This window comes from Molossus molossus, unplaced genomic scaffold (genome assembly GCF_014108415.1).
Source record: "Molossus molossus isolate mMolMol1 unplaced genomic scaffold, mMolMol1.p scaffold_m16_p_2, whole genome shotgun sequence".
Taxonomy (NCBI): domain Eukaryota; kingdom Metazoa; phylum Chordata; class Mammalia; order Chiroptera; family Molossidae; genus Molossus; species Molossus molossus.
This window is the reverse complement of record NW_023425355.1, coordinates 134504162-134530675: the sequence shown is the minus strand read 5'-3', so window position 1 is coordinate 134530675 and position 26514 is coordinate 134504162. Positions and strand designations below refer to the sequence as shown.

Sequence of the window (26514 nt, the reverse complement as noted above, 5' to 3'; positions counted from 1 at the left end):
CTGTATTTTATTTTATTATTATTTTTTTTATCCTTGCTCGAGGACATTTTTGCATTTATCCCCAGATAGAGCAGGAGGGAGAGAGAGAGGGAGAGAGAAAGAGAAACATCGATGTGAGAGAGACACATTGTGTGGTCGCTACCCACACGACCCCAACCAGGGCCAGGGACAAAATGCAACTGAGGTATGTGCCCTTAGCGAGAACCGAACCTGGGACTCTCTGGTCTGCGAGCCGACGCTCTAACCACTGAGCCAAACCGGCCAGGGCACAACTATATTTTAAATGATATATGGATACTTGCCCACAAAAACCTTGCTTTATGTATTTTAAATGATAATAAATTACATCTTTTCATTTTTACAAAGTCTGTTTATTTGATAAGTAAAGGTCTATATCACAACCATGTATCATTCATCTATACTCCCATCACTTTTAACATTTGCCACCCCAAGACTGTGTTCAATATGCTCAAGCTATCTATTAGAATTCATCCATTTAAACATTTATTTATTGAGCACCTAATACATGCCAGACATTCTTCTAGGTGCCTGAGATATACAATAAATAAAAAAGACTAAAGCCCAGCCGGTGTGGCTCAGTGGTTGAGCATCGACCCATGCACCAAGAGGTCTCCAGTTAGATTCCTGGTCAGGACACATGCCCAGGTTGTGGGCCAAATCCCCAGTGGGGGACATGCAGGAGGCGGCCAATCGATGTTCTCTCTCATCGATGTTTCTCTCTTTCTCTCCTTTCCTCTCTCTCTAAAATCAATAAAGAAAAAAAAGACTAAAATTTCTGCCATTTGGGGAAGAGACATTATCATCATCATATGAATTATTATTATTCATGTTAAAACTCTTATCCTTTGAGACGACATGGAGGGACCTGGAAAGTATTATCCTAAGCGAAACAAGCAAAGCAGAGAAAGACAAACATCACATGATCTCACTTATTTGTGGAATATAACAAACATAACAGTCTGAGGAACAAGGTAGTCCCAGAGATGTGGAAGTGGGGTACAGACTGACAATCCCCTGAAGAGGGGTGGGGGGGAGATAAGCCACAGAACTTATATGCATGTATGTATGTATGAACAATGGACATGGACAACAAAGGTGGGGACAGGGTGGGGGGGGGATCAGTGGGTGAAAAAGGGGAAACATCTGTAACAAAAATAAATTAATTAATTTTAAAAAACCCATGATAAATACCATCAAAAAAGATATGTTGGGTAATAGGGATCTGAAGTGCAGGAATGGAAAGGAGGGTTTGCAATTTTAAATAAAGGCATCAGGGTAGGCTTTATTGAAAGGTAGTGTTGGAGCAAGACTCCAAGGAGGTGAGGGAGTCAACCACCTGGGGGAAGAACATTTCAGGCAAAGGGACAAGCCAGTGCAAGGGCCAGTGTGGGAGCACACATGGAGACAAGTGTCTCTGGAACAGAGAGCGCATTAAGAAGAAGAGAACAAGTCCGAGAGGGGATTAAAACTCAGGCGGCTCTCATGCTTTTTGCTTCTTTTTGATTGCCTGGTCCTAATGAAAATGTTTCTGATCTATGACATATTATCTTAGGCCCATTCCTTTTTGTTGGAAGGCAGATCAGATTATGGGTCAGGTACTATGTTAGCTGTTAGAGATTCTAAAATAAAGAGGAGTATCACTCTCTAGAAATTTACCTAGGGTTTCAAAGATTTATTACTGGATAAATACCTATTAAAACATGACCCCTGACAGATAAAACAAAGTCAATTCAATTAAAAAATACATAATTTTAGAAATTCTGTAAAGAATGTCATTTTAGACATCACAGAAAAGTGGCACAAGAAAATTCATGGACAGGTGGATCTTTTGATGTTCCTCCAGTCATACAGACAGCCACTTTGTTTGTGTTCTAGGACCAACAAAAGGTCTGTAGGTTCTCTCTTAAATGGTCTTTAAGGTTCACCATTTAATGGGAAAAAAATATTTCATGTTGAGAGGGGAAAAATGCAATTTTGTTCTCAAAAATGTAAAAAAGATTACAGAAAAGAAACAAATCAATGTTGTCTAAGTTATAGAAAACCTAATGGTATAACAAGCTAATATTAAGAAAACAAACGGGGAAATATTAATTGATTTTAAAGAATGATTCAACATTTGGCATTATGCCCTGACTTGTATACATAATTTCCTTTTTCCTCTCCTCCCCTTGAGCCAGGAAGTGTGTTCTTAAGGCATTTGTATTTTCTAAATTGTTTTGAATGTCAGAAAATACTGTTGAAGCTTGAAGTAAAATATTTAAATAGTCTTGGTAAAAGCCAATAAATATTTTCTAACCATGGATATGTAACCATTTTTTGGGTTAACATAAAGACCTAATACATGAAAAATATATTTGTTTACCTCTTAAAAGTAATTCAAAATTAAAGTATACAGATCCCTACAGTTCTATAATGTAGTTTTTTTTTATTTTAAAAAAGATATGTTAATTTTTTTAGATGATCAAGATACATAAAAATTATTTGGCTGCAATACATAATTAGACTGGTTACCCAAGCCATGGTAAGAAACCACATTTTAATTTATTCTAGATTACAATTCAACCAAATCCAATTTACTTGATTTGCTAATGGATGATAAATACATCGGGCATTTTTCATTTAACCAAATTCTTAAAAAGATTCTTCCAAGCCAGCTTCTTGTTTCCATGTTTGAGAAAACAACATTGCTGGTTCTTCAGAATAACACTCTCAATCACTGCCACACAAAGCACAGTTTTCTCCCAATCGAGAATCCCAATCAACCAATTTAATTAATTCTCTTTACAGAGCAGGAGGATAGCACAATTCTCACAGCAAAATATCAAGTTGATTTGGCAGGATTTTAGATTAAGTATAATGCAAATTACCATTCACTAAGCATGTTTTAACAAAATAATGCTTTGAAAACTGTGCCTATCCTAAGTTAGATAAAGTTACTTGCTTAAAGTTACTTAAATATAGTTAATTAAACACTTAAAATTTTTAAAGGAACCAATTTCAACAAAAATCTGATTTTAAGTTCTTAACCGTTTAATATATTCTCCCTCCCAAAAACATATTGTTTATACTATAGTACAAACATTATCTCTTAAATATTGGTAAGTTCATAATTTTGTTCACGCCTGATTTAATATTGAAAGTTACAGTCATCCGTTCTACCATACAAAATTACAAACACTAGCAAAATAAAAATTATTCCAGCACTAAAAACTCAACATAAAAATAAGTTTACAAAACACAGACTTGAAATGTATAATACTCATAAATGGTTTACTTTTAATAAATAGAAATATCCTTTAAAAGTTCTATAAAAACTGGTTTTGAATTTTGAAAAGCTTCTTAAAAGAACATATAAAGTAATTGCTTAATTAGTATAATTATACTGAGCACCAACTAAAACATTTTAGTCTTTAATGAAGTTGAATAAAGCTTACCTGTATAGAACGAACACGAAAAGACAAAAATTTAAACATGGCTACGAAACCATGATGGTGATAAAAGAATTTCTGACCGTAAAACTTAAGTTAGAAAGAAAAGGCCAAGCCCCTACAAAGTTTTCTCCTACCAGCTGTTCCGGCAATTAGAAAATTTCCTGTCAGGCGGGTCCTGAAATGTTAGAAAAAGAGGCCTGACAATTTTCCTGTGGTAAAAGAAAGGAGAAACAAATGGCGAGGGCACTAATGTAGCTGATAGGTAGAGAGGCCAGAACAGGAAACCAAAACAGATTTGCTGATAGCAAAATCCTGTTGAAAAGTTCTTTACTCTTGGTTCCCAGCAATCCAGTGAATTTTCACAACCAGTGAAGTAAACATTATTTTATTTCTGAATCTTGAGAAATGCTAGTATTTCTTAAGTATATGACTCTAAAAGCAACTGAAACTAGTCAGCACTATTAAAACAAATCATTGGTGTATATGTGATGTTTATACACACCACAGAATCCAAAGGATAGTCTCAAGGCTATTTTAAGGTTATATACAGACATGTCATGGGTGTTCCCTGTCACTGATGAAGTTTCATAACTATGGGAAGAAAATTATCACACGCAAAAGAAACTTTTTGATTGTGATGTAAGGACACATTCTTCCTGTCTTAAGTGAAAGTAAATTACATTTAAATTCACATTGGTTATAAACATTAATTATCAACCCGGTTAAAGTCTTCAAGGCCCATAAAACTCACATTCCTAGTTGATAAAAACTAAATAAAAAGGTCCAATCCCTAGGTTATTACTAAGCAAACAGAACACTTAATGAAGAAGTCAACCTGGAAAAGTTGGGGTAAAGCTAACAGACAACCCCTTACTGCATCTCATCCTCTAATAGCTTCTACAAGTTCTTCTAAGGCATTTTTGCCTTGGAAAATATTTTTTAAAGTATGCTGATATTCAGAACATTACCAAGATAGCGGCATTTAAACAAAACCAAAGAACAGAAGCATTGAGAGCCGTGGAAAATGCGGTACTTAATGTACATTTAATCTATGTGGAACCAATAAAAACCTCAAGCATTAATCTACATGGCCAATATAAATTTAATAAAATCACTAAATTTTCAAAGCCCGAAGAGCTTCTAAAAACACCAACAACAATCAGCTTGCTTTCTGAATGAAGGAACCATGGAACTATGGTCAAGGTAGGCACATATTTGATGATGGAGCTATCTATAATGGGAGTTTAGTTTAGCATTCCTTTATTGAGCAAACATTAAAGTGCCCATTAGGTGCTACAGGTACCACATGAAAGGCTAGGGGCTCTTCCTGCTATATCAAATTTTTATGGCAATGTTCTATAATAAATGTTCCTGCTATATCTAATTTTCATAATGTTCTATAAATGACCTAATGGAAGATGAAGAATAAAAAAATTTGCTCAAGTAAAAAAAAATATTATCCTAAGTAACCAAATATGTTAGAATCAACTGGAACCCAAATAAATATCCAAAATAAAACCCTGAATTCTGCCTGGGAAATTGTGCATTTCTCTTGATTAAAAATGCATACCTATATTTTTCAGCAAGGATAGCACTTAGAAAGTTTTCCATTAGAACACGAACCCTCCCATCTCCCAAAAGGAATTACTTAAGGCTCCTTACAATGCTGCAAAAGGGCAGTAAGGCTAGAACTAAACATCACAGTTATTGTACAAGGATTAAGATGAAGAAAACAAAATAGAAGTGTCTCTATAGAGCAGTCATCAACTTTATTCAAGTCATACTTAAGAACAGGAACAATCAAATAATCATTTTGGAATTTAAAGGATTAGTCTAAATTGGCTTTAATGACTACTGATACTCGGGTCAACAAGTCATATTTTGCTGTGCATTGTGTTTTGTAATATTAGCACTATGAAAATGAAGCAGTATTTCAGATATTAAAATCTGAAATAAGTCTCCCTGAGTTGAAATGACACCTTAATTAAAACAGTGCGGTTCTGCTATATAATACTTTGGAAAAAATAGAATTCACTCATTGCCTTAATTTAAAATATAGTAACTCTTTGGCTAAATGATCACATGAAGTTAAACATTATACTCTGTAAAGTCAGATTTACTCACCAAATCACAGGAAAACTAAAGTAACAAACAGAACAGTAAATGATGGTGCTCATCCACTGACATAAATTGAGCTACAACTTGTTACTGAACAGAGAGAAGTTTCTATAACTGCATAATGAAAGGGCAACCTACAGAGATAACCGAGACACAAAAATGCTGTATATTACATAGAGACAGATAGAGAGCAGGCAGACAGCTCTGGTTGCAGGGGAGGGATTCAGCAAAAAGAAAAAAGAGAACTCATGGACATGGACAATAGTGTGGTGATTGTGTGTGGGTGGGTGTGTGTGTGTGTGGAGGGGAAATAGGGCATAGAGGGGATAAATGATGATGGATAAAATAAAATGAAATAAAATAAAATAAAATGAAATAAAATAAAAGCTGCAAATTCACCAGGAAGATTGGGTATGAGTAGACATTTATAGACATTACTGGGAGAATAGACTTCCGTTTTTCATTGTTTTTAACCCTTGAAAGAGGGCCAATTTTACTGTGAACTTAAAACTGCTCTAAAAAACAAAGGTGATATATGGGAAAAAAATAAAAATAAAAGATAAACAAGGTGGCAAAAAAGAATAAATATGGCACTTTACATCTGAGGGAAATGTTAGGATATTTGGCTACCTGTTTGGAAAATACAGAACCCATAAAGGAAAATATTTATATAGATTTGATCATAAAACTCAAAAACTTCTCTACATCAAAAGGCACCATAAACAAACTTAAAAGATTAGCTCACACGATTGGAATCCCTTATAATTGTGTTACAACTCACGACTGAGCAACTGCTTTATTTGGGTGTTAGCTATCACCTAACCAGAATGAAAGCTCTTAAGGCCCTTTGGTATATTGCTTATGGCATTTATTACTATTTGAGCACATCCTATTGCTCCTACCAGATTAATCTTCAGAGTAGGCACCGTACTTAACCTTTGTATCCCCATAGCAAATATCACACAGTAGAAACTCAAATAATGGCTGACTGAATAAGTATCATATGTTGAAATCTGAAATGGTCATTACTTGTGGGGTTGTTTGCATGAAACTAGATATTATTGTTCAAACTTTTCCTGCCTCTAACTCAATTTTCTTTAAATTTATCTTGTTACAAAATTTTCAGCTACTTTTTCTTTCTTTGTAAATCTTACTACTTTCATCTACCTTACTAAAGAGTAACTTTTATTATAAAAATTATGCATGTCCATTATAAAAAATTAAAAAACAAAGATACACACAAAGGAAAAAACAAAAGAGAATAAAAATCACTATTTTGGTGCATTTTCCCCAGTCTTTTTCTGTATACACACATGCATATTTAGACCTACTACATATATTATTGCTTTTTTCTGTAAAGGGCCAGACAGTAAATGTTTTCGGCCTTGTAGGCCATATGGTCTCTGTCAACTCTGCCACTGCAGTGGGAAAAGGAATGGGTGAGGTTGTGTTCCAATAAAACTTCATTTACAGAAACAGGCGACAGGTTTTGGGTTTACCTTGCTGACCCCTGTTCTCTATTATTAAATAACCTTTCATGCATTATTTATGTGGTTGGGTATTTGATCTTCTATACCACTGGGATGTCCCCATCCTTTGTGCACATTGACAATCATTTAGAAATAGTTTTTAAAAGTGAAATTGTACTTCTAACAAGCAAAGTTTGCAGCTTTAAAACTTTATTTTATCCTAACATGTGCCAAGTCATCCTCCAGGAAGAACCTAAATAACGATGGAATCACACCAAGACCTCAGGCAGGGACAAACCACAGCCAGGCCCAGCCAGGAAAGGGCCAAATCTGGTCATGCCCATCTCTGTTTACATATGAGCTCCTGCTGTTTTTGCCCTACAATGTCTACTGCTGACTTGAATAGTTGCTACTGAGACCATATGGCTCACAAAGCCAGTAAAATATTTACTGCCTAGTCCTTTATAGACAAAGTTTCCTGACAAAGTGTGATCTAGAGCCATCAAACAGAAAAAGCAGCAGATGCAAAAGACCTGAGATAGGAATCAACTTAATGAATTCAAAACACAAAGGAAAGACCTCGGTGGTTAGAATGTGGACACCAAAGAAAGAGAAGGAGACGGAGAGGTAGGATAGGGTCATATTAGGATTATCAAGAAGTTTGGATTTGGATTTTATTTCAGGTGTAATGGGAAGCTAATCTTCCCAATTTTAGGCAACGGCATCATTACCAATCCCCAAAACCTTAAGTCCTTTTTGGCTCTTTCCTTTATCTAATGTCCTTCCCTTCATATTTGATCCATCAATAAATTTTACTTATTTTTCTCTGAAATTAATCTCAAATGTATTTGTAGTTCCTCTGCTACTCTCAGTACAAATCCTCATAATCTAGTGCCATCAAACTGGTTTTCTTGCTTTCCAATTTACCCTGTGCAATCCCTTCTCTTCACAGCAGCCAGAATAATCTTAAAACAGAAGTCAGACCAGGTTGCCAGGTTGTGCTCCTACCTTGAATTCTTCAGTGGCTTCCCATCACAGAACAAAACCCAAATCTCTCACAGTCTATGGAGCATAAAGCGAACACTAATAAACGCTGAGTTGGGAATATACTCGCTAAATCATTCAAGTATGACGTTAATATTTGGTTTTAGACATGTTTGATCATGTTAAAATCAGACTATTTTCTTATTACTAAAACAAGAATGAATATGCAGGGGTTTTTTTGTTTTTTTTTTTTGTTTGTTTGTTTTATCCTCACCCGAGGATATTTTTCCATTTTTTGTACAGATAGAGTGGGAGGGAGAGAAAGGAAGGGAGAGAGAGAGAGAGAAACATCGACGTGAAGGGACACATCGAGTGGCTGCCACCCGCACGACCAAGACCAACCAGGGCCGGGGACAAACTGCAACCGAGGTACATGCCCTTAGCGGAAACCGAACCCGGGTCTCTCCGGACCGCAGGCTGACACTCTAACCGCTGAGCCAAACTGGCCAGGGCTGAATATACAGTTTTTACAAAATGCCTTTTTATTATCTATTAATATGGACACTTAAATGTTTCTCCTTTGATCTACTGATTTAATAGCAGATCAATAGATGTCATAATATGCTTGTATTTCTGGGAAAATCCATTGTTTTAATATAAATCTGTATTTGATTTGTGATTTTTAGGATTTTTTACATCTATATTTATAAATCAGCAGTGTCCTTTTCTTTCATTTTCAGACCTTTGCTAACTTTATAAAACACACTAGAGGGCAATGAAAATTTTCTCTATGTTTTGGGACAATTTAAAGACCACAGGAATAATCTATTTCTTGAAAGTTTCAGAGTTTTCTCCTACCAAGTCATCAGGGCCTGGCACTGCAGTTGAAGGAGGGCTTGTTCTTTAATAACTTAAATTTCTCCCTTGCTATTGGTATACTCAGTTTTATTATCCCTTCCTAAATGATATAATTTAAATTTTCCTAGAAAACCACATATTTCAGCAGGACTTTCATATTAGTATAGAGTCACTCTTAGTATTCTATTTTAAATTAAAGTTAAGGAAAATTTCAAGCGTATTTAAAGTAGAATAGTAAAACAAACTCTTTTGTACCCAGCACTTAGCTTTAACAATTATCAACTCATGTCCAATCCTGCTTCGTACATTCATTTCCCCCCACTCCTATACCTAATTATTTTGAAGCAAATATTAGATATTATATCTTTTCATCTGTAAATATTTTAGTTGTTATGATATTTTAACCTCCTTCCTATCTGTGCTTATATCCTGTTTTGCTTTCCTAATGCTGTGCATTTGTGGGTTTTTTTTTTTCCTGTTTTCTAATTCACTGATTTTGGAATTTATATTTAATTCCTTCCTCTTGCTTTTTATAGGTTTACTTTGTAGTTCTTTTTCTAGCTTCTTTCACTGAGTCTTTGGTTTCTTTATTTGAATTCTCATTTATTAATACAATTAGTATCTTTCAAGTATAATTCTAACAATATCATTTATGATACTACTATGTTCTAAGCATCATGTTCTACATGAAATTATTTGTTAGTTCTCACTACAATGAGATAAGTACTATTATTTACACTACAGATGAGGAAACTAAGGCTTAGAGAGAGGTTGAGGAACCTGCCACCCAAGTTCACACAATTTGGAAGTGGGAAGGGCTGTGATGCTGGTGGGAGTACAACCATGTAATTCTATCTGAGAAAGGAGTGTGTATATGTATGGCCAGTGGCTAACTTAGGTCAGAAACCAGGAGGTGCTAAATCTTTTGATAAGACCCTGAAGGAAGACAGCTTAGTAGAGGGTCCACAGCAGAGTTTCTAGACACTGTTCTACACCATACATTTGGCTGACAAAACCCCAACCCTGGTCAAACCCAATTATCAACCATCTTCATGACCCCATGATGGCTGAACCCTTCTGGAGAAAAATCAACCCCTAGATAAAAACTTAAAATTAACATGTTATTAACCAATTCCTTTGGATACATTTGTGTATGGATGATTCAATTTTTCAGACACTAAAGGATATCCATTTAAGTAGAGGAGAATAACTCTCTAGCACACAACCATCAATAATGTTATAAAGTACTATGGTTCTAAAGTTTTAAGTCAGAGATGGAGAAAAAGTTTCATGATCATCAACTTGAACCAAATGTCAGTGGCTTCTGAGAGCAGAGGGGTTGCTTCTCAGGCGTCTCAAGGAAAAGCTCACTATGTTCCACTCAAAATATCTCCCATGAGAAGAGAGAGAGGGTGAGGGGGCAGCAGCACCAACGTCCCAGGTGGAATCTTGCTGTAAGCAGCAATACACCCTAGGTGGTATTGCTCATCTCCCTATGCAGATATTATTTTCTGCTTAGCCTGGTATTCTTTTTACTAAGTCATGTTTGTCTGAAATGGTTTAAAAGACTCATTTAGGTAAAGGGGTTTTAACTTTCAATATGTCAGTATTTCAAGTTGACTCAATAAAATATTCATACTTGAACACAATTTAATCAAATCAGTTTGCTCTCTTTCCAATAATGGATTATATCACTCAGACTGAAAAAAATTGGTACTGTGATAAATAGACCAGAGCAGAGGAGAAGCAATTTTGGATCAGAGACACCATATGAGTTAGGCAAGTGATGATAAAAAAAAAAGGAGGGGTTAAATTTTTTTTTAAAGTTCTTAGGTATGAAGGAAAGGGACACTAGGAAGTGAAAAAATAGCCCGAAGAGCCAAAAATGTAGGTAGCAAAAGGAAACCTTACACACTTGGAAATTCTGCCTATCATACACACACTTTTTTTAATGCTACTATACAGTGCTAATTATAATGCTATTTACATCAGAAATATTTTCCTAAGTGGTATATACTTAATTCTACTAGAGTTTATTTTTCCCATGCTCTGAATGCTAAAATATACTCTCAGCCAATGAGAATTAGAACAACAGACAACACTCTGTATCAGCAATTTTCAACTGGTATGTGCAGAAAGAGGCACACTGGTGTGCCACAAGAATTTTAAAAACATGCAATATGGCCCTGGCTGGTTTGACTCAGTGGTTAGAGCATTGGTACATGGACCAAAGAGTCTCAGGTTTGATTCCAGTCAAGGGCATGTACCTCAGTTGCGATTCCATCCCCGGCCCTGGTTGGAGTCGTGTGGGAGGCAACCAACTGATGTGTCTCTCTCACATCGATATTTCTCTCTCTCCCTCCCACTCTGTCTGAAAATAAATGGAAAAATATCCTCAGTTGAGGATTAAAAAAAGAGAGAAAAACATGCAATATCTGACTATTTAGGGACACTGACCTCTTTTCCCTTAGACTGTCAAATAAAAAAATGACAACAGCCAACACAACAACAGCAGTCTGATGTGAATGAATCAAAATTATACCTTTTTTTGGTCATATCAGCAAAAAAACATATTTTCTGATGTGCTGCAGAGTTTTAGTAATTAGTTTATGTGTGCCATGAGATGGAAAAGGTTGAAAATCGCTGCTGTACACAATTAGTCAGTAAGTGCTATTAATGTACTACTCCACAAATGCTCCCTGCCAATGAGCACTCTATTGTACTTTCCTGTGTTGAGTGGGTTCTTCACTGTCTATTGTCAACTCTGCTAGGGCTCACTTTCTGTAGCATATTTTGTGTTTGAATCATGATGACTATAAGAGGTGTGCAAATGTGTACTGGCCTCATGGCTATGAGTATCATTTTGGATTTTCAAATGCAAGTTTTAAGGCAGCTTGAGGGAACCTTCAAGGACATGGAGGAAACCTGTGGATAACTGGTAACTGGTGCAATTCCCTAGATATTGTGAAGGCCATCATATATATCGCTGCAGCCTTAGGGTTACTGTATAAATGGTAGCTGGAGTAACAGCACGCATGGAAGTTGGAAGAGACTATTGCCAAATGCCCATGATCACTTCAAAGGACTTGAAAAGAATAGGGCACTGCTGGTGTACTCTAGCCCGTATCCTTCAGACGGGTGCTGCTCCTTAATCTGACATTTAAGGTAATCTATCTTCATTTTACCTTTTTAAACCATTTTTATTACTACTACTTTTAACAAGTTTTCTCCAATCCCTGACAATCATGCATGTGACTTAATACAACAAGAGCTACAGAGTTGAAATGTATAGTATTTAGGACTACAGTAATATAATATTTACAGAGTTGACGTTATGAGCAATTAATGTATGCATGGTCATTAGAAAGAATGATAAGGGTAACAAAAGGATCAAAGGACCAAGTTAACAGAAAGTCCAAACATTTCATGATTTTGTCTGAGGCCAGGCCTAGTGTTAACCACAAAATCACCAGATACCACGCTTGTTCCTAAGGGGTCTACTTTATCTCTGGTGAACAGTCTGGGAGAGCAGGATCAGCTTCTGGTAGGAAGAGGACAGGAAAATTAACACTCGCTGGGCTCTTACTCTGTGCTAAGTATTTATTTATCTCCTTTAATTCTCAAGACCCAGAAGAATCTTTGCCTGGTACTACAAGAACCATTAAGAGAATTATTTCCCACTAAGCAAGAAACTGCTTTAATGACTCTTAGATGACTACTGAGACCTAAACAGTCAAGACTCCCTATTTCTTCAGCATGGATCATGCAGAGCATGGAGTCCTCTGGCCAGGTGATGAAGGATGAAAATTTCTGGAGCCCAGGAAGATATCTTGGCTTGAGGTGCTATAAAGCCCTCTACCTTCTGCTAGATAGTCTATCTCAGCAGCCCCACCAAAATAAAAGAGAAACATAATCAACTCTCCAGCAGGGAAAGGAGAATAAGACACTGGCTGCAGCAAGTTAACTGCTGAGAAATTCAACTAATTAGACATAAATATGGATTAATATGCAAACATTCCTGGGGGAGGGAGATGGGGAAAGGTGATGACTATCCATTATATTTTGGTATGAACCAATTTAATTACATATATTTTCTTATATTTTATAAGATACATGGAAAAAATTAAAGTTGTTACTTCAGGTGCATAAAGAAAGCCAGAAGAGCCCTGGCCTGGTTTGGTTCAGCGGTTAGAGAGTTGGCCTGCCGACCAGAGAGTCCTGGGTTCGGTTCCCACTAAGGGCATGAATCTCGGTTGCGATTTGTCCTGGCCCTGGTTGGGGTCATGTGGGTGGCAGCCACCCAATGTGTCTCTCTCACATAGATGTTTCTCTCTCTCTTCCTCCCTCTCTCCCTCCCACTCTATCTGAAGATAAATGCAAAAATGTCTGCCCTGGCCAGTGTGGCTCGGCGGTTGGAGTGACGGCCTGCAGAACAGAGTCCTGAGTTCAGTTCCCACTAGGGGCATGAACCAAAAAAAAAAAAAGTCCTCAGGTGAGGATAAAAAAAAAAAAAAAAAGAAAACCAGAAGAAAGGAAAACAGCATAATAATTGTAAAGATAGAAGAAAAGTGGGTCTAGGATATGGCAAGGAGTAAGACTGCAGGGCAAAGAAAGGGAAGAGAGGAAGAGATGAAGTGTGAAGAAGGAGGAAATGCAGCCAAAATGAAATGGCTTTACAGCTAACAGAAAGCAGGGGATATGTTCAAGAGCTATCACAGGAACAGCTTAGTAGGCTTTTACTTGGTCTCCCTATTTCCAGCCCAAGGCCTCACCCCATGATATTATGTCTGGGGTTTCCCAAGTCTGGAGCCTCTTTGGTTCATTTTTCTCTATGAAATACCTTCTGTCTCCTCCAGGGTTAGGAGAGAGGAGAGGGTGGAGGCTCTTTATAGAGACAATCAACCAATCTCTGTTTTCAGCCCCATGCTCTATCTCCACTTTCCATAGTACCTGGTGACCTCATTTGTAAGCTCTTCTGGGTCTTTGAGGCCCTGAATAAGGCTTGCTTCCTGTTGATAAACTCCTCTAAAAGCATTTAGGTCCTATAACTTCCTCTTGTTATGAGTCTTTTATCTGCTTTTCATACTTTTAGAGTGTGGTTCAATTACAGAAGTCTTTTAATTTCAAAGACCACATTTCTGTTTCTTATTATTGTTTTGGGTGATAACTTCCCAGAGGAGAAGAGGACAAAAACAGCTTTGTCTTGCCATTTGAAAACTAAAAGTTGCTCTTATATGCTTTTGTGTCTCCAAAACCTAATAGGATTCTTGGCACCCAATAGACATTCATTAACTACTTGGTTAATGAGTGATTAGCTGTAGTTACAGACTAAGCTGCTGTAACAAAAAGACCTCAAAATGCAATGACTCAAACAGGATAAGTGCCTATTTTCCTCTCATGGAGCACTACATAGGTAAGAGGGTAGGTCAGGGTGAAAAGGTATCACTAGACCATTAGGTCATTAAATGACCCGGGTTTCTTCTCTCTTGTTATATTCCATCTATCCTGCAGTGTTATAGTGGTCAAAACTGGCTAATCATTACACTCTGCATTCTAGCCCATGGAAAAGGAGCCAATCAACCTACTAGTTGACAAATTCCACACATACAATTATTATCTTGTAGTTTCTATAGGCCAGGAATCTGGGCCAAGAAAACATGTCAGCTTGGAAGTAGATCCTTCTCCAGTTAAGGTTCAGATGAGACTCTAGCCACTGCTTGACTGCAGTCTGTGAAACTCTGATCCAAAGAACCCAGTTAAGCTGTATACAGATTCCTGGCCCACAGAAACTGTGAGTTAATAAGTGTATGTTGTTTCAAGTTACTAAATTTGGGGTAATTTGTTATGCATCAAATATATAACTAATGTGACAGCAGCTCAACTTTCTTTCAATTATCAGTAACTGAGAAAACAAAAAACTTTTAATTGTACATTAAAGGCAAATATAATTTAAAAGTATAAAGCTAACATATATTTTGACAATCTTTTGGATTTAACACTATTAAAGAAATAGTACATATTAGGCTTCTATCTTATACTTAAAATTAATTCCTGTAATCTAGAATGATTATAATCTGTTCAACAAGTTCACCCACACTGCTGGTAATGTGTTAGTCCTGCACCTTTTCACCCTATTGGTACAATGCAGAGGTAAATGTTATGAATGCTATGCGTACTGTGAGGAAAAGTATGAACCATATAACATCACAATGGAAAATGCTTTTGATTTTAGACTGATGAGAATAAAACATCTGAAGGTTTTCCTTACAAAGGAATTGTTATATACATAAAAAAAGGCAGCTGGGGGCAGAAAAATCAATATTAACACTTACTGATTGTTTATATGTTTGCATAAATACTAATAAATATGCAGAAGTAAAATGTTTCAAATGGTTTGGGAGGTACAGAAATGAAGACCAAATGTGAAGGCAGCCTTGGGCACTAGGCCCCATGTCCAGGTCCCTGTGCTAGCAAAAGTATAATTTATGCATTCATTTATTTTTTTAAATATATTTTTATTGATTTTATAGAGAGAGAAAGGGAGAGGAAGGAGAGAAACATCGATGAGAGAGACAAATCGATGGGCTGCTTCCTGCACGCCCCCCACTGGGGATCGAGCCTGCAACCCAGGCATGTGCCCTGACTGGGAACTGAACCAGTGACCTCTTGGTCTATGGGTCGATGCTCAACCACTGAGCCAACCAGCTGGGCTCATGCATTCATTTAATTAACAAGCACTTATTGGGGTGCTGGATATAAAACAAGGAATAAGTCAGACATAATCACTGCCTTGTGCAACTCACAGCTTAGTAGAGAATATAAACAAATAAATAAGCAACAAAATCTAGTGTGGTGTTGCTATTTAGGGCATGTGTGGACTTCTGTGGCAGCACAAAGGAAAAACAATGAACTCAAGGTGAAAATAGAAGTGATAGTTGTATCAGGAAGATATCTCAGTTGAAATGATATAAAAACTTGGATCTGAAGCATGATCAGAAATTCAATGGCTGGGGTAGTAAGGGAAAAAAATTCTGGGAGAAGGAATATCACTTTTGAAGGCTCATGAGCAAAAGAAATCCTGATACGTTCGAGTGATTGGACTTTCAGTAGAGAATAGAGGTGTGAGGCCGGAGAGGATATAAAGAAATATGCAGCCCTGGCCAGTCTGGATCAGCGGTTACAGCGTCGGCCCGTGGACCAGAGAGGCCCGGGTTCGGTTCCCGCTAAGGGCACGTACCTCAGTTGCAGTTTGTCCCCGGCCCCAGTTGGGGTCGTGTTGGGTGGCAACCAGTCAATGTGTCTCTCTCACATCGATGTTTGTCTCTCTCTTCCTCCCTCTCTCCCTCCCACTCTATCTGAAGATAAATTCAAAAACGTCCTTGGTAAGATAAAAATAAAATAAAGAAATATGCAAAGGCCTTATTATGCAGGGTCTGATAGGTCACACTGTAGAGTTCAGACTTTATTTAAAGGAAGCACAAAACTATCAAAGTGTTGTTTTTTTAAAATATTTTTTCTTTATTGATTTTAGAGAGAGAGAAAGGGAGGAGCGAGAGATAGAAACATCAATGAAAGAGAACATCGATTGGCCGCCTCCTGCATGCCCCTTACAGGGGATCGGACCCACAACCTGGGCATGTGCCCTGACAGGGAATCAAACTGGCGATCTCTTGGTGCATGGGTTGATGCTCAACCAGTGAGCTACACCGGTTGAGCTATCAAAGGGTTTTAAGAACAGTACAATAATCTCACTCCTGCATAAATGATATAATGTTCATAACAATTTGGTTTCTGAAAAATTAACTTTCCCAAGATGTTAAACATAACTTTTTTTATATACTAGCAATAACCACATGGAAGACACAGCAGAGAAAACTTCCCATTTATAGAAACTACGAAATACCCATGAATTACCTTAATAAGAAATAGACAAAACTGTATGTAAGAAACCATAAAATTTTGATAACGGTTATAAAAGAATATCAGAATAAATGAATGTCCTTGGATGTGAAGACTCAATATTATTAAAATAATATTCTTCAAGTTAATCTGTAAATTAAATGTAATTCTGATAAAAATCCCAATAAATTTTTTAGGAGTACTTGATAAATTGATTATAAAATTCATCTGGAAGATGCATAAGACTACAATTTTGAAAAGTAAAAAGGTGAGAAGGCTGGCCTTATCATATATAAAAAACAATAAGGTAGAGTAATTGAAACTGTATATGAAGCTAAAACCTTCAGGGATGTTGTAGGTAGAACTATGTCCTCCAAAAGGTATGGTCAATTTTCCCTATGCTGTACTTTACATGGTGCCACATGGGTACTAGACTTATTGCAGTGATCACTTTGTAAAGTATATAAATGTCTAATCACTATGTTGTAAACATACAACTAACATAATATTGTATGCCAATTATAATTGAAAAATACATTTTAAAAAGGTATGTTCAAATTCTAATCCCCTATACCTGTGAATGTGATCTTAATTGAAAATAGGGTCTTTGCAGATATAATAAAATTAAGGTGAGGTCAAAATGGAGTAGGGTGTACCCTAATCCAATAGACTGGTATCCTTATAAGAAGAGAAAAATTTGGATACAGAAATATGCAGGGAGAATGCCATGTGACAATGGAGGTAGAGACTGAGGTGATATGTCTAACAAGCCAAGGAATGCCAAAGACTGCCCTACCAGAAGCTGGAAGAGGCAAGGAAGGATCCTTCCCTAGAGCCTTCAGGGAGAGCATGGCTCTGTCAACACCTTGATTTCAAACTTCTAGTCTTCTGGACTGTGAGAGAACAAATTTCTGTTGTTTTACACCACTCAGTTGTTGGTACTTTGTTAGGTCAGGCCTAGGAAACTGGTACAATGAGTATATGGCAATTTTATATATGATAAAAGAAGGATCTCAAATGAGTGGAAATGAATGAGTTTTATTTATTCCATAAGTAGAGATTAAGACAACAGGCTATTTATTTAGAGGAAGGTTAGATTTCTACATTACAACAGGTACTAAAATTCCAAGTATCACAAAATAAAACCACAAAAGTGATAGATGAAAATGTTAAGAGAATAATTTTTATAATCTTGGTGTAGGGAAGGATTTTCTAACCAAAACATGAAACCCAGAAGCCAGATCTAACAACTCAAAAATGAAAACTTCTGTACATTTACAATGACCGACAACAAAATCAATTTTAAAAAATAGGGAGAAAATATTTGCAAGATATGTTACAAACAGGGAGTTAACATCCAGAATATATACAGAGATATATATAGATCATAAGGAGACAAGTAACCCCAAAGAAAATTGGACCAACCCAAAAATACAAAAGCCAATAAAGTGTGGATACTCAACTTCACTAATGATCAAATGAGATACAAACTGAAATGAGAAAGTATTATTTATTTAGAGTGGCTCAAATTAAAAATAATTTCTGATAATATTCAGTGTTCAGTATCCTGTTTGACCACACTTTATTCAACATGTAATTAGTTTTTGGTTTGAAGGGCAATTTGGCAATGTCTACTGAGATTTAAATGTTCATACCCTTTTTTTCCAGCATATCCTTTTCGAAGACTATATCCTACCAGAACATAAATTCACAAAAATAAATAGGGGGAAATTACATTAAGTGTAGGACATGCATAAAACAGAATATTATGCAACCATTTAAGAGATGCAGATCTACATTTTGCCATAAAAGATGTTTAAGACATTAAGTGAAAATAAGTTGCAGAATGTATGTATTTTGTAAATATCAACGATAATTGTCTTATGTATAGAACAAAAAGAAAGTAATAACTGAGCTGCTAACAATGGATATCTTGCAGGGGGAGACAATTTATTAACTTGCCTCTAATAAATCTGTGATTAGTTTGATTTAAAAAAAGCTTTAAGGTACTAATAAAAATCTTTCAACAATATAAAAGCAATTTTTTTCATTATTTTAAAATCAGTTTTATCAAACAGTTCAAGAATGCATTTTGGTAAAATTCATGTGAAAGCATCAACAAATTTCTAATACCATAAAATCATTATTGTGCTCAGTTTAAAAGTAAGAATACTTAAGTTTTATGATATCTGATTTATCTACATCCCTTATTAGACAATATTTTACTTACAGTTTGTGGATTACTCTCCTCCTCGCCCATAGGTTCATCCATAATTTGCTGTCCATTCTGTGAAAAGCACAGCAAGAAGAAAGTTACCAAAGAGGATCTCACATCAGTTAAAGTTAAATGAAGGCAGACAAAACAAGATCATACAGGAATATTTTCACTCCTAAAGGGTTCTAATGAAGTACAGAACCACCATATAAGTATATAGTTGCCAATTTGCAACAGATTGTGCTTCAAAAGTTAATATGTAAATTGTTTATTTTAAACTATAAAAACACTTTTCAATGGAAATGATATAATAAATGATAATTACCTTTCCAGGTGAGCCCTTGAATTTATTTTAATAGTTAAATGCATTACAGATGATCTTATTCAAACCTCATCAACTTCATTTACAATACTTTCTATGGGAAAACACATTCTAAATTCCAACTCCAATGATAATTAATCAGGGCAACTGATTAATTATTTCAGGGGAAAATTAAGCTAGATCTCTACATCAAAATAGATTCCATATGTATTAAGCATTTAAATGTCAAAAAGAAAATTATACAAGTATTAGAAAAAATACAGGTAAATAATATTTATGGGGTAAGAAGGGTGGAAACCATAAAGAAAAAATGACATTTGAATCCATAAAAGTTTAAAACTTCTTCTGCCAGACATAAAAAAGTTAAAAGACAAACTGATTAAAAAATAAATGAAAGCAACATATGGCAAAGGGTTGGTATCCTCAATACATAAAAGAGCTTTGTTTTACAAACCTGTAAGAAAAAATGATGAACCTCAACAGAAATAAGCAATAAAGGAAAAAAGAGTTCATTCAGCCTCAGCACTAATCAAGGAAATGCATTTAACCGAAAGATACCTTTGCCTTTCAAATTGGTAATGATTTACAGAAAAAATAACACCCAGCACTAACATGGGGAAAAGAGCACTCAGAATATACTGCTGGAGAAAGTGTAAATCAGCTCAACCTTTCAGGAAGGCAATATAAGTCTATATTTAAAAAAATAAAACACAAAGGTTTGAAACAGCCCATCACTTCGATTTATTTTTTTAAACAATGGACAAGTGTGCAAAGATGTACATACAAGAATGCTCACCATAACTTTTTCCAAAAAGAACTCCAAATTGGAAATCTAAACTCCTAATAGAAAACTAGTTGAATATATCTAGTACATCCACATTATGGAATACTATGCAGTCATTAAAAATGATGATAAAGATGTAAATTTATTGACATGAAAAGACAGTCACATGTAATAAGTGAAAAAGCAGTTTACAAAACAATATGGATTGTAATGATCCCATTTTAAATAAATATATACATGTTTCAATGTATATATTTCTATGGGAAAAACTCTGGAAGGATATACACCAAAATGTTAACAATGGCCATCTCTGGGTGGTAGAATTTTAGACAATTTAATTTGTTTTTGCTTGTTTGAATTTTCTAATGTGTCTACAATGAATATGTATTATTTGCGTAATTTAAAACAAAATAAAACCAGAATCAGGAACATATAACTGTCTTCTCTAGTTCCCTTACTGGAAAAAGGAGTAAATTCCCTTGACCACTTGTTAATTCAGCAAATGTACAAGAATCTAAGCTAACCATCTTGGAGCACTATCAATTGGCAGATAAAAGGTAAGTTGTATCCATTACACTATACTCCTCGTGAGGCAGCTGCTCTGAATTTGAACTCCTCTCTCTACTCTCCCCATCCCTATTTAGCCATCCATTCATCCATTTATTTCATTTCATTCTTGCTATATTCTAGGCACCAAGTTGGAGATGAAAGGTGAATAAAACATAGCCCCCATCCTAGAGGGTCTCACAAGTCTACTAACCCATAAAAATGGCACCTTTCATTTTCAAACACTCACAAGAGTATGTTCCTAGGTTAGGAAATGCCTACACAATATTATAAAGCACAGAAATGGTGCCCAAATGCAGAAAAAGGGGAGGGAGGTATAAATCTTTGTTTTCCTAAGACACCTTCAGAGGCCCATTTCTATGGTAAAGATTCAACTCCAGGACACATCTTTCTCCTAACTGAACACAGATTATTTTTATTCAGACATCCCAGGTAAACCTTACACTAATTCTTAAGAACACTGGCTTTTAAGTCAAACACCTAGATCAGATTTCTGTTCTTGCACTAATTATGAAGATTTAAAGAGATTATTTAAACTATCTAAGCTTTAGTTTCTTCACATGGAAAGTGAGGTTTAAAAAGTCTTATCTTTAGAGAGTTATCTTTAATGAAGACTAAATTAGATAAATGATATAAAACCATAAGCACAGTACCTGGTACTTAGTAAACAATCAATGTTATCTATTTTAATTATGTACAAAATTCAATTCAATCACCCCCTCTGTGGCCCACCAATCTGCTACTTCTCCTGTGTTTGCTATCTTGGTGAATGTTACCATTATTCATCTAGCAACCCAAACTAGACTTTCTCATTAATTATAGAGTTCTCTTTCTAAAATAATCTGCTCAACAACTCCCCTATTGTTTAGCTTTTAGAACCTTGGTCTAACCAGAGCAACTTACATTTTCCATGGGAATATAATTTGAGAACCATCTGCTCCTTGTGACTTTCATGCATGCAATGCAAGAATCACAACTTATAATTTACTTTAAAGGTGAACAGAGCACTATACTTGGAATTGATGGACCAGGAGTAAAGTCCTAGGTCTGCCACTAATAAGCTTTATGTTTTGGGGCAATTCGGATTTTCTCCTAGCCTGTTACTTTATCTGTTCAAAAGAGGACACTTGCCTTGTCTACCCAACTGGTCATTATCAGGCTCAAAACGGAGTTAACTCATAAGAAAGCACTTTATAAACTGTAAAGAGCTATCTATACCAATGCAAATTACTATTATTAAGGTGAAGTTGATTCATGAGGATAAAATAATACCCTATAAAGTTCTTTTGATCTTAAAAAAAAAAAGTTGCCCGGTGTGGCTCAGTGGTTGAGCATTGACCCATGCACCAAGAGGTCACCGGTTTGATTCCTGGTCAGGGCACATGCCCAGGTTGTGGGCCAGGTCCCCAGTGGGGAGCATGCAGGAGGTGGCCAATCGATGTTCTCTCTCATCGATGTTTCTATCTCTCTCTACCTCTCCCTTTCTCACTCTCTAAAAATCAAAGAAAAAAATAAAGATAAAGAAAGTTTAGGATTTGTAAGTCTTCTGTTCCAAACATACCTCATATGTTTCAGTTCTTTCTATCTCATTCTCATCTATATTTAAACATTATCAAGACAAAAATGTACTACTTCACCAGGCAGCCTACTACACAATCTCAGAAAAGGCTTTGGCTGCTAGATAAAATTCAGTATATAGTAACTTTCCTCAGCAACAAATTCCCTTTAAGAGGATTACTAACATATAATGGCTAACTTTGCCTGCACTGTATCTGCAAAGTCACCGGAAGTAAATCTACAGCTATAACTACAAACCACCCAAGTGTGTTATTTTCTAGATAGCTCAAGTTCCTTCAAATATTCCTTTAAGACAGATGAGACTATCTCCTTTCTGAGCAAGCATCCAATTCCTCGTAAAGAGTGGTATACAGAATTGCATGCAATGAGCATTCCTACCTTGATATGACCAATGTAGAGTACAGGGCATATCACCTCTTCTGTCTTAGATAATAAGTTTAATATTAATGCAGTTCACGTATGCAATATTTTTGGAATGTCCACTATACATTGCTGAATCATACTGAGTTTTCTGTTGATTAAATCCTAGTCTTCTTTATTTATACTGCAACTAAGCCCTGCATCCTCTATTCTGTACTTGTTACTCTTAGTCTCATGAATAAAGCCTTATTTAAAAATTTTGTTTCATCTTTTTCCAGTTCTGATCTAAACTCTATAGATTAGATTCCAACTCTGGCAATCAGTCTCTTCACTATTTTCAGCTTCATGTGATCCATAAATTTCACAATATATATTTCCCTTTCTGAACTCAGCCAGCTAATTAACAGTAATATATAACAAAGCAATCTAAGAAAAAAATGGAATGAAACATGGTCTAAAGTACTTTATGCTCCACTTTTTGCAAAAATATCTACCTCCTTTCTGAGCTTAGCAAAGATTTAAAATTTTGAATAATTTAATTTTTAAAGCAAAAAAATATGAAGACCAATGTTATCTTACATACCAGTGCAGGATCTTCACAAAGATCTACCAAAAAAGGAACTTTACTTCAACAAATGTTTATATCATTTCATCAAAACAAGGATTCAAATGTTATCTGTTAGAAATGAGCATAGTTACTTCTGCAGCTAATAAGTTTCCCTTTTGAAAAATGACCCTTGGGCTCTGGCCAGTTTGGCTCAGCAGTTAGAGCGTTAGCCTGCAGACTGAAGAGTCAAGGGCAGGCACTTGGGTTGCAGGTTTGCTCCCTGGCCAGGTCAGGGTCTTGCGGAAGACAACCAACTAATGTGGCTCTCTCACATTGATGCCCCACCCCTCCCAAACTCTATCTTAAAAAAATCAATGAAAAAATATCCTCGGGTGAGGATTAAAATAAAAAGAAAAATGACCCTTGGTTTCATTAAAGATTAGGTTACATGGACCATCAGTCAGACTCAATATTGCAATATCTATAGTTCCAAAAGTTCAAGGAATAGCATTAAACAAGAAAATGAATTTCTCTAATTCAAAGAAACAGAAAGCAGGTGGTCTGAATCTGGCCAGTACCAATTTTAAACCCAGTCCTGTCAATTACTGCTATAGTTGTCTGACCTTGGGTAAGTCACTTACATTTTGAGCCTAAGTTTCTTCATTTGTAAGATGCATATAATATCTCCCTCACAGGGATGTTGTAATTATGGGCCCAGCACGCTTCCGCTGCGCCACTCTGCTACAGGGATGTTGTAATTAAAAGGATCCACCAAGGGACAATAGACGTTCAGTAAATGCTACTTCCAGTCCTTTCTTTTACCTCAATTGACTATGTAACATTCACATTTCTACAGCTAACTTCTAAATGCAATTCAGTGAACAAATACTGGAGCGTGTTGAGATACCAGTTTCACCACTTAGTACAGCCAAATTCCTGCCAAGCAGGGTGGAAGAGATCATTCATATGTGAGTATATTTTTATACAATGTGGCTAAAGAATGAGAACATACAAAAAATAGTTTAAAAGAGAGGCAAATGTATTTATTCTCTCTCATCCCACCATAATGCCTTCCAGCCAAAAAAACAAAAAACAAACAAAAAAAACACCAAAAAACTGCAAAGCTTGGCAGACTGTACCTATACAAATATTATGTGAAATACTAGAAAAGGTTAGAATATTCTAATCATGCTTTTCTGTTAGTCTGAAATATAAAAGCCAAAAATCAAATAATGTGCAATATGGGTCTCATCAGAACAAATCCGATAAAGGAGACTGTTAGCTTGAGTTTCAGCAGGAATTGTTGTCAAAATAACTTTTAATGTTGTGGTATAAAATTATCACTTAAGATCATCTTCCTGGTTTAAATTAAAGAGGCTGAATAATTCACATCAGTAATTCCAAATCAAGGTTTTAGGACTTCTAGAATATTCCCAGGAATTTTAAGGAAAATTCTGAAATGTTAAAAATAAGAACATTTTACTAATTAAAATAATTCATTTTAAGTAACCCTACTAAACAAATTGTTTTGTTGTAATGGCATGTTACAATAATGCATATTTCCAGGCTGCTGTTTGATACCTTTGAAGAAAATATAAAAGAAATTTTAAAAAATGCTTTGGGTTCAGCAGGAACAAGTATACTGGGACTAAAAAAATTATCTGTGGTTGATCAAATGCTAACTTTAACTTAGCAGGACATACCATGGTACTGATACCTTCCTACCTAGAAATGAAACGTACATAATAACATAGGGAGAAAAGAATTCCTCACAGAGAACAGTAGCCTGAAATAAGAGGAAGGAAAGTAAAGAAAGGGTCCAGACCCCTAGTGGAGACCCAGGTTGTAGGAATGAGCAAGGATCATACTTTTTTTTATTTATTTTTTACCACCTTCAAGTTTCCACAAGTATGTTTGCCTTCCAAACTCCATGGTATGAGCAATGGTTTTCTTGACCAAAGCATACACAACAGGAGTTCCATGAAGGTGCTGAGGATGAGGCATTAGAAACCTCTCTCAAACTTCAGTTAAGATACCATGAAATTGTTCAGAATCCAAAGAATCTTCTATGCAATCACATTGAAACAATAAGAAACAAGCATTTTATATTCTTAATAAGGAAGGTATATAATCCTTACCAATGTGACAGGATTAAGAATCAGCTCCTCATTTATCCTAAGGAAATATCAGAGATGTGCATAAAGACTTATGTACAGTGATAGTCATCATACTCATTATATACTGAAAAATAGAAAACAATCTAAATGACCAACAGGGGACTGGTAAAATATATCATAATACATCTATTCATATGTAGGAATACTATGCAATGGTTAAAATCAGGGCCTCAAAGAAAAATTAATGATGCAAAGATATGCTTGCAATATACTAAATTAAAAGGGATACAAAACTACATAGTATGACCCCAATTTTGCACCCCCCTCCCAACATGTATGCATGTAACTGGCAAAGCATATATAAAATCTTATCTGTAGTTACCTGAGTCATAGGATTTTCTTCTTTGTACTGTATTTTCAAAATTATATGCATTTGTTATATATTATTTTTATAAAGATAAAAACCAATCATGTAATTTGGAAAATCCGTTTATTCTAGCTAGGGTGCCCTTATGCCTGCTTTGCTATTCCTCCAGTAACTAAAGGCCTGCTAGTATTCAAGACTGTTCTATTTTCTAGACAAGGGTAGGAATGACCTCTGGTTATATCTTCATTTTAAGAATTTTTTTCTTTCCTTTTTGGTCCTGTGGTTTTGGCCTCAGGAAATAGATACATTTTAGGCCTCAATCCACCTCATGTTTTGTGGAGTGTATCCCTAAGGGGAATTCTGCTTATGAAACAAGAGTATGTTGGGATAGGAATAAAAAAAAGAAAACACGGGTAGCCAAAATTAAATCTGCATTGTGAATAGCAAGTATTAGAATTGACACTGCAGAAAACAGAATCCATGCCACGGAGAACAAACTTGAGTAAATGAAAAAGAAAGTGAAAGAAAATATTTAAAAACTATGGAGGACAGACATAGAAATAATCTATGAATAACAGATGTTCCTAAAGAAAAAACAGAGCAGTTTAATCAATCAAAAGTATAAGAATACTTTCCAGTTCCAAAAAAATACCTGAGACTGGAGACTGAGAAGGTTCAACAGAGATCATCAACACCAAGACATGTCCTGGCAAATGTTTTTAAATTTCAAGGATAAAGATATAATCCTACAAGCATACAAGCAGAAAAAAATAGGTTATTTTAAAAAGAACTAAAATCAGACTGACCTCAGAGTTTTCCTCTGCAATAATAAAATGCCAGAAGACAATGAAGTAATGACTTACAGAGAGATGAAAGG

At 35.7% G+C, this 26514-nt stretch overlaps 1 protein-coding gene across 11 annotated transcripts in view; it reads right to left on the bottom strand.

The window, feature by feature from the left end:
• Positions 1-26514, bottom strand: part of RPS6KA3 (ribosomal protein S6 kinase A3) — a 114798-nt gene that overhangs the window by 63918 nt on the left and 24366 nt on the right. For 8 of the 11 annotated variants that reach the window (XM_036270404.1, XM_036270411.1, XM_036270401.1 and 5 more), the window contains 3 exons: positions 26290-26383; positions 25292-25394; positions 19011-19067 (listed from right to left, as the gene is read on the bottom strand). In XM_036270404.1, coding sequence (XP_036126297.1) covers positions 19011-19052 — 42 coding nt within the window. In that variant the 5' untranslated portion in view covers positions 19053-19067; positions 25292-25394; positions 26290-26383. The remainder of the gene's footprint in view (positions 1-19010; positions 19068-25291; positions 25395-26289; positions 26384-26514) is intronic. The other 3 variants (XM_036270405.1, XM_036270402.1, XM_036270414.1) reach the window with 3 other exon arrangements.